This window comes from Lepisosteus oculatus, chromosome 2 (genome assembly GCF_040954835.1).
Source record: "Lepisosteus oculatus isolate fLepOcu1 chromosome 2, fLepOcu1.hap2, whole genome shotgun sequence".
Classification (NCBI taxonomy): Eukaryota; Metazoa; Chordata; class Actinopteri; order Semionotiformes; family Lepisosteidae; genus Lepisosteus; species Lepisosteus oculatus.
In genome coordinates, this window is record NC_090697.1 from 52,395,394 (window position 1) to 52,407,968 (window position 12,575).

At 34.1% G+C, this 12,575-nt stretch overlaps 1 protein-coding gene across 25 annotated transcripts in view; it reads left to right on the top strand.

The window, feature by feature from the left end:
• Positions 1 to 12,575, top strand: part of LOC102692053 (syntaxin-binding protein 5) — a 219,130-nt gene that overhangs the window by 168,853 nt on the left and 37,702 nt on the right. For 5 of the 25 annotated variants that reach the window (XM_069179051.1, XM_069179015.1, XM_069179018.1 and 2 more), the window contains 6 exons: positions 524 to 649; positions 1,036 to 1,187; positions 2,882 to 2,965; positions 6,111 to 6,176; positions 8,180 to 8,239; positions 8,354 to 8,401. In XM_069179051.1, coding sequence (XP_069035152.1) covers positions 524 to 649; positions 1,036 to 1,187; positions 2,882 to 2,965; positions 6,111 to 6,176; positions 8,180 to 8,239; positions 8,354 to 8,401 — 536 coding nt within the window. The remainder of the gene's footprint in view (positions 1 to 523; positions 650 to 1,035; positions 1,188 to 2,881; positions 2,966 to 6,110; positions 6,177 to 8,179; positions 8,240 to 8,353; positions 8,402 to 12,575) is intronic. The other 20 variants (XM_015347565.2, XM_069179068.1, XM_006625809.3 and 17 more) reach the window with 11 other exon arrangements.

Genomic DNA, 12,575 nt, shown 5'->3' on the forward strand with positions numbered 1-12,575 from the left:
TGGTTTTAATGTTCCCTGAGGTTTATCCAGTTTTTTTACTGGATCAAGCCAGATAATCTAGGCAAAGATTTTACATAGTTTGCTGAAGCTGAAAGACAGTAAGAACTTGTCTGTTACATTTATTTCTTATGCAGTGTTTGTTAGTTTTATTTTTCAGTCTTTATTATTGAATGTATTGCGAGCTTCGTATCATTAAGCTTTTAATATCAGAAAAGAAACAGATTGTTGAATTGTATCTCTTTGAAATTATTATTTCTCCAGTTTTCCCAGAACTAAATGGCTTTAAACACTCTGACGGCTCTGTTGGTCCTCACTTTTTTTAATTGTCATAGTCTTTCTTGTTTACCTTTCCCTCATCTGAGAAAATGAATTATTAAGTAAATAGGAAATAATGAAAACACAGCAGAGGGAAATACAAACATTATAGCATGTCAATAGGTGCTGTGCATTCTATTTCAGAATTAAACCTTTATTCTCCAGTGACAGAACAGTGCAGACATGTTTGCGTTCCCCTTTTGTACAGAGTGAGAAGCACTCCACTCAAGCAGTCTGCCGGTTACCAGGTGGAACTTGTTATTCAACTGGTCTGGGTCAGTGGAGAACCTCCACAGCAGATAACCAGCCTTGGGGTTAATTCATCATATGGACTGTAAGTACAGGAAATACCAAGCATTCAAGCAGTATGTGAATTACTAACAGTTAATTTACAGTACAGTAAATTCAAGAGAAATATCTCCACAGCACATGTTCCTCACTTGCTCTTTTGTACTATATTGCAGAATATAATGGAATGTAAAACTCAAATCTATCCCTACAACTATATTTGAAATATTTTTCTCCCCTGAGAATTATTTATACAAATATGTTTTTTTCTTTTAGTGAAAAGTGTTGTGTGTACAAAAAAGTATTAACACCACTGATGTTTGTGGATGATTGAAACTTGGCAGAAAGCTTAGAAGATGCTCTGTGATGCTTATTGAATTGAAGATTGTCTAAAGGACATGAAAAACCTTGTCAAATTATGTTTTTTTGTAGTGTGGTTTTTGGCAATAGCAACGGCCTTGCAATTGTTGACTACCTTCAGAAGACTATACTACTAAACCTGGGGACAGTCGAGTTATACGGATCCAATGATCCTTATCAAAGACAACCAAGGTCTCCTCGCAAAACAAGACAGCCTTCTGGAGGTAAGGTAGAAAAAAATGTCATAAAGTAAAATATTTAGCTTTCTCTTACATCTGTGATATGTTGGTGCAGATATAAACATGTGAACTCAGAACACTGTTCTGCAAGAATGTTGTTTAAAGTCACTGTTTCAATTTAAAACCCCAAAAGATATTCTCTCTTTCTCCACTGGAGCACCTTTCAGAGTTTAGGTAACAGCAGTGTTTTGCCATTTACAGTTAGTATTTCTCTCCCTTTATTACAGTTATTTTTAGGCCATGAAGGAAAGTTTTTTTTTTCTTTTTTCCACATGGGCTCCATGGGCAGATTATTAATTTTTCAAAACAATAAGTAAAGCATGAGTAAAATGGAAAAAAATAGCTGTATGAATTTTGTGTTTTGGTGTAAAAGTAGGACTAATGATTTTTAGCACAAACATGTTTGACATTTAATGTTTTTACTGATGGAGTTAATTAACAAAAGTTTAACAAGATACTGTATAACAACTCCAAAAAGAATAAGAGAAGAACTCTTTATTGGCCATATACAATTTCTTGTATTAAGAATTTTGTCTTTTCACAAACTCCAACTTGCTCTCCATGAGACACACAGGGAGAGAAGCTTGGGGTGCTTCAGAGCGCAGAGTCAGACATTTATACAGTGCCCCTGGAGCAGCTGGGGTTGAGGTCCTTGCTCAGGGGCCCAAGGGAGTAGGATTCCTCTGCCAGCCGCGGGGTACGAACTAACAACCTTCCAGCCACAGGCGCAGATCCATAGCCACAGAGTTTTTTGCCAAATTTAATACAGCACTTTGCACTCTGATAGCATTCCATTGTGAATTATGCATTTTATTTAGAGTTATTACTGTATATTGGTGTTGATTTAAGGAAGGTTACAGGACTTTTGAAATACTTTTTATAACATCTATGCATGTTATGTACAGTCTATAGTTGTCATGCCTGACATCAGATCTGCAGTCTATTGAAGTTTAAAAAATAAGAAAAAAACTCTTGAACAAATATTGATTTAAGCAGTTACAGAACAAGTTTTTTCTCCAGGCTTATTAAAATATAATATTTACTGTAGACAGGCTTAGAGAAATGGTTTGTGTATCTGTCATGTGAACACACTCTCCAGTTGCCTTTGTGAACACCTATCACAATTCTGATCATTTTCAGTTCTAAATGCTCAAAATTAAAGCGTAACTACAAACAAGCACTTTTGTACAATTATTTTTTCTCACACAGACTTTTTCTTAGATTCCAAGTTTTTAAGTACTCTATTCTGAAAGTTAATTTCAACATAAAAGTAATAAGATAGGTTATAGTCCCTACACCATCTCGTTTGTTCTAGCCACAGTTGTGTTACACAGCTAGGAACATCTCTTGTCAGTGTTTTGTTTTTCAGTTATTTAAGTTCTTTGTGCATCTTGTCTGCATCGTCTACCTAAAGCTTTCTTTCAATGTCTTTTTTCTCTTCCTAGAAGCATGTGCTTGTTTGTATTGCCTCATCCACGCAGCGGGATGAAGGGAAGCCTGTGGCCACTTCTCACTGGAAACGTTTTCACATACAGCAGATTGTGTTTTCAGTTTGAAGGCTCCAGAAAGCTGGAGGCCTGAAAGTGCTTCATGATTTTAAGTTTTAAGTTTTTTTTTTTCCATTTTACTGTCTCTTACGTTGTTGTGTTGTCCTCATCTTCTTCTATGGCAACATAAAGGTATGCTGGCAGTGGCATCTTGCATGTGTGGCCTTTCTAACCTATATTCTGAATCTGTGAAAAAACTGCGCTCCTCTTATCTCAGTAAGTCACCTTATATTAGTAGTTCTTTGTTGTCTGGCTGCTGCTGTTTTTGCCATTCATACAGTATTTGTGCTCGTAATAAGAAAGCTTATTTGTTTGGAATGTTTTTTTCTTATTTATTGCCACCTTCATACATTTTCCAAGCACTTCCCCCAGTTGACTAAAGGCTAAACTATTGTTTTGCAGTTTTTAAAAGTATACATAAATTAGTTACCTGTAGACAAATGAATAATTTTGTTTACATTTTCCTAAGACACTGAAAGGAAGATGAGGCTCATCTCTCATTATTTATCCAGTTGTAGAGAAGAGTCAGATGAGTCTTACAGTTAACCTGTGATTAAGCATGTGCGTTGCACCGTAATGCACAGCCAATAGTAAAATAGTAGAAAAACACTATTTGTTCTCAGCCCTTGGTCAAAAGATGCCTGTCCTCCAGCCATACCTGGGGCAAGATTGTGAATGTGTTTTTCTGTTCCTGAGCAATAATAGGTTATTAAAGTATTACAATAGTTTGAGTAAATAATCCTTAGATGTGCCTGACCTGGGGCTTAGCTTGGATGTATCTTTCAGGAGCATTCATTAGAAAAGAAAAGTCCTTTTTGACTGCAGTTTCTTAATCTCATTAATACAGTAGGAAGCTTGATTCTAAATCCTGCATAATTATTGAGCCACGTGACAGCCCTTGTTTGTGTTTTTCTGACATCTCGGTCAAAGTACTGTTATTTTCTTATCCTGTCCAAAATTCAGTTAAAACAGTTAAAAATTGATGTGTTTTATAACAAAGAGTGTTTGCTATCCTATCTTCAGAATAAGAAGCATTGGTTTTCATATGTAAAATCGAAATCACAAGGAAAATTTGTCTTAGTGTAGATCATAAATGGAAAAAAGAAATAATGCTTCAGTCACCATTTGCTCCATTAGTTGCTTTCACTGTGTACACTTTTAATGTCATATTGCCACCTACAGAATTAGAACCAAATTGCATTTCTGATTTTATGAAACAATATAAACTGTATTATGTAATAGGATACAGTGGCCTAGCAACGGCATACTGCATAAATTAAAATACCATTTTGACAAGCTAATTGAATTCACATCAGTATTCAAAAGTAGCTTTGTGCTGCCAACGTAAGCTCAGTCAGGAGGATACTGTTGGTTTTATATTTTTATGCAAGGATTTGTTGAAGTTTGTAAGCAAATAATCAATTGCTTAGAACGTCAGGATTGACATTAAGTATATCAATACGGCTCACAAAATACCTTTGAGCTTCTTGTTCCAGGCAAGCTTCATGGTAAATAAGTGATTAGTCATACGTAATTTCATAAAAAAAGTAAGGGAACTTACACAACAATTAATACTACGTATTAGTGTATATCTGTATAAAACACTATACGTAATATTATCTATGTAATATTGATGTGTATAGAAACTTGAGTATCTGTATTTACAGTAGATTGCTAGCACAGTATATCTGCATACAGTATATATCTGTGCATGACAAATTTGTTTAAGTTAGAAATCATCCATTTAAATCTTTGTGATTTATTAGTTTTATTTACTGCAACAGAAATTCACATAAAAGGTAATGATGAAAGGTTTCAGGCGTCCATACACGATACATATTATTTGAAACACACATATGGAAAATAGTAGGCTCATTTTATTCATTGGAACATACAGTATGTTAGCTCTCGAGTATTTTATACGACACATTGAGCAGTTCTAAACTTGTAACAAGAAAGTCCCTGTCCTGGACACAACCATGGCATGGTTCTACAGTGATCAGTAAAATAAAGAATTGGCTTTGCTGGAATGTCCCCAAGTCACATGATGTCTCACTGAAACGTCACTTGTACGTTTCTAAAATATTCCAGTGCCAGTCATGCTTCGGAGAAAGGTGTCATGTAGACGTTCACTTAAAGCGATGCTGCTAATAGACAGATGCACCAGGGTTGTTTAATATAAATGCAGATATAAGGTGCTAATTGTAGACCGCGAATAACAGGAAATGTAGTTCTAAAGTGTTCCAGCGTAGAAGAAAATGGCATGACCACAGAATGCAACATGCAGTAGTCCTGTCAGTATATTGTTCTCTTATTGGTTTTAAAATGTACATTCAAAACTTAATAAGTTATTAAAAACATAAGTTATATTGCTTCTGAAGTGTTCAAAACACACATTGCTCAGAACTAACTGTATTCATATGTACAGTAGTTGGCATTTCATCCTAGCTTCCTTGAATTGTATTTGATGTATTGTTATAGGACTATCAGTGTTCTTCCACACGAGTGTATGCCTTACTGCACTTGCCTAACGTTCTTAATTCTTTGACAAAAATGGCATCTAAACTGTTTAAAACTTTTTGTTCATTTGTCTTAAACACCTCTTTTTAATTCTTGGAGAATAGCAGAAAGCTCTCGATCATGTGATAAGAAATTATGGACAAAACATGAGCCAGTAGCAGACATTAATCTGTATAAACACATTAATATTTGCATCCCGCTATAGTATCACTTTGCAAAGATACAACGGTTTTGCCTTATTGAGGTACCAAATATCAGTTCCAATGCTTTATAAATTACCTTCAGAGTTAGATTTTCTTTCTTAAGCAGGCAGAGGAACTGCGGGAGTTTTACACTAGTTGGCCATTTCTGTGTAATACCATTGTTAAACTTTCACTTATTTCTAAGAGCCTTTTCACAGACACAGTGAACAGATAATTAAAGTTATTGCTTGGGTATCATCCAGGCTAAAGGCTAAATGTCAGATACAGAGCAATCCTCCATAGCTTATGTTGAAACAAAGCCTTAGATAAGATCCCCCATCTCCCTGCATGAGAATGTATGGACTGTCCCTTAGAGGTTCGGGCAGGGATAAACTGTGTTTAGAATTGCGCCTCAACCTGTACTTCTGTACTGCTTTAGGGATCTGGGAGTAAGTATTTTCTCTGAATATAAATGTATATTCTTCAGTATTGTCTGCATCTTTGAATATTGTTTCACAATTAGTATGACATCATTAAAAAAACTGGTTGTTGTCATATAGTAGTTCTGTTTTAAAGACTGGTTACTGGGGTAATATAGGCTTTTCATAATTCAAGACATGATGCATACTGGTTTCTGCTAATTAACGTGTGTGCTTTAGCAGGTCTGTGTGATATCAATGAGGGATCCACAACTTCAGAAGATCGGTGCAAATCACCAACTTCAGGTAAAATGTCTCTGCTTTTAATGTCTAATTGTTACAGACCGATTGTTTTTAAAGTGTCCAGTTAGTTTAAACCATTTATTCTGCCTTTTAATGGAGAATGTACCTAGTACATGTGAAATTATAGTCTTAGTGAATTTAGCCTGGCAGAGATGACATTCAAGGGGACCTAAAACAAATGTGATGGTCTCCTGGAGCAAAAATATCAAAGCACATGAACTCTGTCAGCATTTTTCTTCTTTGCAAAAATGTTACATCACATTTAATTGGAAAAATAACTTGTTTTCAGGAGTAGGTCTTTGTTTTGTAGAAACCTATCTATATATGCCTGACCTTTATTTTATTACTGATTAGAAAGCTGTACAAAATGAATAGTTGCAGTGCCTTCAATCTGGAGATGAGTACTTAATGCCTATTGTTCTCTGTATACATAAATGGATTTGTGAAGGAACAAAAGTCCACAGAATCAGAAAATGGATCATGGCAAGAAACGACACACAAAGAAGTTGTTAAAACATTTGGCTTACTTATGCAAAAATCCATAGATGTCTGGCAAAGTGCATCTTACATCCAGTAAAGAGTTCAGTTTTGTGCAAAATCTTTATAAGTGGGAGAGAAGGTGCTTTTAAAAGCTTTTGGCCTAACTTGGCACAAGACATTTGTTAAATATCATTATGGAGCAAGAGTGAGAAGTTCTAATTGGAATGTATAGTCTAAGGGTGCCTGGAAATATAGATACTCCAAAATTATTTTTTAAATGGATCCTGTAATAAAATATTTCACACAGTATGATACTGTTAAAACTATTTGCAAAGTATAGTAGAATAATCAGTTTTTAAACATCAGATATTTAGTAAGTAGAGTACAGTGGAATAAAATATGTTTACATAATTTTAAAAGAATCTAAAGTTTAAATAATATTTACATTTTAATACTGTTATTCTTAAAAATGTTTAATTAAACTTTAGACATTGTAAATAACATTCAGTTTCATTGTTAATTAGTTGTAATGACTTTATTATTATGAAGAAAGTTTAAAGGATGTTGGGTGATATTTCACAGTTAGAAAAGGTCTAAACTAAGGATGGCAGAGAAAAAAATGCAAGCTTAAATTATTTATCCTTAATTGTAAAATTGAGGCAAAAGTTTTACCTTCATCAGATCTGGACAGCTCTGTATTCACATATTACCGTATGTTTAGTTATTATAGAAAGATGTCCTTAAGTAGTGTAATTGTAGTGGACAATTGATGTTTTAGTCCAACTTGTTACATTTTTGGACATTTTTTATATCACGTTTTTTCTTCAGATGAAGTTAATTTAATATCAGGCTGATTTAATACAATTTTAAATTTGCGTACTTTTCTTCAAGTGTATTATTGTATATGAAATCATCAGCAATAAGTGAGTTTTCTATTAAAGCTGAATAGGATTTACCCAGTACAGACTTTTCTTTGTTATGAGTTCTACAATGTAAAAGGGAAGTTTTCTACATTTTGTTTCTAGATAATTCATATTTATTGCATTAAAGAATTTTAGCATTAATTGTTATTACTGTCATATGGTTGTCTTATGTACAGCACAACTTATATTATATCTTGCTGATAGAAAAAATACTATTATATTATTTCACTTTCTGAAAAAAATGCATGGCTCCAGTTTGCCTTTTTAAATTTGAGAAAGTTTCTTTAGATCGGTTACATTTTAGGTTAAAATACGTAATATACGTAATAGTGGTATTAACAAATTTCTCTATAAAAATATTAATTAATAAATTTAAGAAAAATACAAATATTGACTGTGAAACCATTTTTTATCAAAGATATTTATGGTGTTAAACTGTTAAAATTATATTTTAGATATTCTTACCATCAAATAATAAGTAAAATATTTCTCTGCCTAATATGATAAATTCAGCATGCATTCATAAGAAAAAAACATTGTTCTGAAATCTTAATCTCAGTGAAATCATATGTACTCTATCTAATATTTGTCATTACTCTGTAGGCTCTGCCTCACCTTACAATTCAGATGAAGACCATAAACTGCCTAATATTATAAAAAGGGGTAAAATATTGTAATTTACTCATGTATATTTTTTTCTTGATTTATTCATTCAATTTGTTTTACATAGCTGTTCATGCTTTGTTTTGTTGTGTTTTATTTAAAATGTAATTGCAGTGAAGACCAAAAGCAGAATGTTTTCCAAGACGGTAGTGAGTGATCTAGGTATGACAAAACACAAAATATAAAAAATATGTTCTGACTTGCCACTAATTCACTGGCTTCTTTTTTCCACCACTAACATAAATGCAGTAATTAAATGATGATCTAAACACGCTGCTTTATTCCTTTCAAATCTTACTTTAATGCTTAATGGGGAAAATGCACAGCCCTTCAGTTCTTCCTAATCTGAGGTGTCGGGTACACACTATTTTCTATTATGAGTGGCAATAATCAGGGAAAGAGTGGAATTAATCCTTAATAAAAATGACTTAATGCATATAACCTAAAGTAAAATACATAACAGTAAAACTCCTTAGTACAAAGAAGCGTGTGTAGCCCTGTGCTACCAATTTCTGGGATGTTTCAGGGAATGTATCTTTCACCAGCTTTTTATTCACCAGATATTTGGGGTCTTACTAATGTTTAAAGAAGTTTCAATCTGCCAGTGTTTTTTTAGATATGATTTTTTTTATTATATGCTTTGTTATAGTTTGAAACAGTATCACCCTCTGATGTATTATTAAAAGGAGAACAATTTGAACTCACAAATCTACATTGCTAATTTGATTAGTTTGCCTAATTTTAAAGGTTATGAAACTTGAGAGTCATGCGAGACTGTAAGTTTTGATTCTATTAGTTAAAATGTATTGCTGCTGACACTACAGGCACTGTGATATTTAGATGTTTAAACTGCAAAAGGTACCTGTGTTGAACTGATCAAATTAAGTGACTATACTGTATTTAGGAAAATGTGCTAAATATTTTTGTAAAAATCATTTTCCCCCACAGCAGAAATTAACTTTGTAGACATGAAAAATGAAAAAACTAATTAAGGAAGTGAACATGTTTAATATTTTTAAATGGACTCATCTATCTCTAAATATAAAAATGTGTAATTATCTCTATCATTGAGTTAATGGAGTAAGTTTACTACAGCAATCATGGTCATGCTTGTTTGAAGAGCTTATTGTTTCACAGTGTTAAAAGTTTTCCTGTTTCTCTCCTTGGATGGAGAACAACAGTTCACATCATTGGTCTCACAACTTTTGAGCTTGGGTATCCAGTTTCTGGTCACTTTTACTGTACTGTAGGTGGAAACCCCACTGAAATCCATCAACAAATGGTTGATGAGTTTAATGACAAATAGCCAATAGCAGCAAAGCAGTCAGCTAAATTCCAGAATGGGTATGAATCCCTGAAGATTAAGTCCAGAAGCCTTGCTGATGTGATCACAGATGGCAATTGCCAAGGATGAGAATTTAGTGCAATCAGATCTTCACGTCAAAGCACATGAAGCAGCACCGTGGAAGAAACAAATAAATATCCATGCAACGGAAGCATGGGGAATCTCTACCATCCATGATGTCTCCAGGAGGCTTTCTTGATAGATCTATGAATGAATACAGATGCAGCCATTCAAAATGCGCAGTACAAACCCGCGGTAGGTAAACTACCCACAAGCCACGGTAAGTGATTGGCTGGCCAAAATGACTGACAGGGGCACTCGTGGTTCATTGGTTGGTAGTGAAAAGATTTAATCATTTAACGTCTTTACTGTGCACATTTTAATCCGCTTAGTTTTGAATATTTATATGGAATTTTACCACTAAAGGGAAATTTTAGTAGCTGAGCATAAAAAGAAGGGGAGCATAACACATCAGAAGGTCATAAACGATATTAATTTAGGAAATTAATAAACTGAAACTGAACTGTGTATGGCTGGTCTTGGTAGTTTAAAGAAAAAATACACACCAGTCTTCCATTTCTCCCTAAAAATTTTAAGCATGAAAGTTTTATGAAACGGTACCCAAATATGCGATCGCTGTATAGAATGAATTTTAATTAAAAAAAATTATTTAACGCGAAAATTAAGCTGTTTACATCTTCCGCCTGAGAACAGTCACCTGTTGCTACCCAACGCAGAAACACAGCCACTAACTAGCAAAGAGAGGACATTAGCTAGCCAATATGATAAAGAAATACATGATTATTTTATTTCTTTTGCACATTTATTTGAACATTTCCATCAATTGTACAAGCACTTGGAAACTGTCCAATCCCAAGTTCATCAGGCATTTTCTTTTACGCTGCGGGCATTCTCCCGCTCTGGCGCCGGTCTGTGTCTTCTAGGATATAATGCCAGGGAACTCTTGTTTTTATGTCCACTATAACAGAAAATCTCCTTTGCTTTTAACCGAGCGTTTAAAAATGTCCTAAAATGAAAATGATTTACTTTATTTCCCTCACGGGATCAATAAAAGTATCTATCAAATATCTAAACTATGGGACAGAATTCTGGGGTCTCCCCATACCAGAGATTATGGTAGGGCTTCAGAATGGTGATTGGCTGACACCATTTGACACCCCTCTGATTGGAGAAAAAAGACGTGCTGGTTTGCTATACATACTGTACCAGGAAGAGGATTTCTCTCTATTCGAAACGTGTATTTTAAAAGTTTAAGAAGTAAAAACCTTACAGCATACACAGATTTCTAAACTGATCAGGATCGTTATCTTTGTTTTATGCATAATAATGTTCACCGCTCTGTCCAGCAAATTAATAATAAACTTTATTTTATATAGCGTTTTAAACGAATAAGTAATTAGATTGCTCATAAACCTAATCACTTATTCTACATAAACACAGCGTAATTGCTCTCTGAAAATGATTTTTCTTTTTATTTAGGCTCAGATTTCAACTATAGATCATATTATTATAAACTTTCTTGGAAAAATGTATTTTATGTAAACCATATTTGCTATTAATTCATTTAGGGCTAGAATATGTTCATTGTCTTCCAATGAAAGAAGGGTGCCTTTTGCCGTAGTCGATTTGACATTAGAAGCTTGCCACGCCCGGACTGTTACATCAACGCATTAGCCTGTTAAAGCGATTTCATTGAGGAGCCTAGCTTTCTTAACTAGTAAGTACTGTACTTCCTTGGTTTTGGAGGGGGGAGGTGTCTTTCGCTGGAAATCTCGCCCCCTTCTACTTTGAAAATACCTGTGAAACCGGTTTAGTTCGTCACAGCCAGCACTCCCACAGAGAAGGGGGTTGTGCTCGTTAATGTCACATCATTATATCTCATTTTGTATTTCTATTAAAAAAATCGTTTGCCCAGCCTAACACTATTGTTGTTATTGTTTTTATCCTGTAAAGCGCTTTGAGGAGCACAGCTTTCCCACCACTTAGATTACTTTTTGATACCATCCTTACACAAAGCAGAAACTTCTTGTATTTTCCGATGACACAAGTGGAAAGATTACAGATTTTAATCGTCTTTTCTGAACCAGGGAAAATCTGATCATGTTTCTCTATAACAATAAAAAAAAACTTTATTTTACATATCACCTTTAAAAGTGGCATCTCAAAGCAATACAGTAAATGTAAACCACAGATTACAAAGTAAATACCCAGACAAACGCAAACACGTTTTTGATAAAATGCTTTTATTCATTCAGCAGAGAGAGAGCATGAAACCTGGGCGTAACAGCTGTTCCTTTTTCTGATCACTCGCTCTCTGGATAAACGTCTCACCTGTCCTATTCTTTGTTTTCCTAATTTGCCGATTATGCCTTCTGCAATCCACTCCTGCCCTCACACCTAAAGAAGACTATTTTAAATTTCTTTGCATGGTCCATTGTGCAATTAACCTGTATGTGCTGTCCTTAAGGTGATATCACATTAAGGTGATATGTAAAATAATGTTTTTTTATTATTGTTATAGAGAAACATGATCAGATTTTCCCCGGTTCAGAAAAAAAGATCTAAAGTATACTAGTTTGTCACTAGTATACCTTTAATACAGTCTTTGCTATGCTCTTGAGGATCCTTGTGATATTTCGAGCTCTGGTTGAATGATAAGTGTCGCAGTTTAAATAATTTTCGTAGTTAGAAATTATGAAACGCTCTGTTAAAAGCAAGGGAGTTTTTAAATTAAACAAATAATTACAAAAATAATTTGTATTAACTTTTTAATAAAATGCTTTTATTCACTCATAATTTGACAATTTCAGGAAGACTAAGGAAGGACTAAGGGAATTGTCATCTGTTGTTGAAGCTCTGTGAGCTCAGTGACTTTGAGACCACTTGTTATCCCAGGTTGTTTGAATCGCCACAATTCAAATAAAGAAAAAAGAGATGTGGCTGTCAATGTTGGATTAAAAAAAACACGTT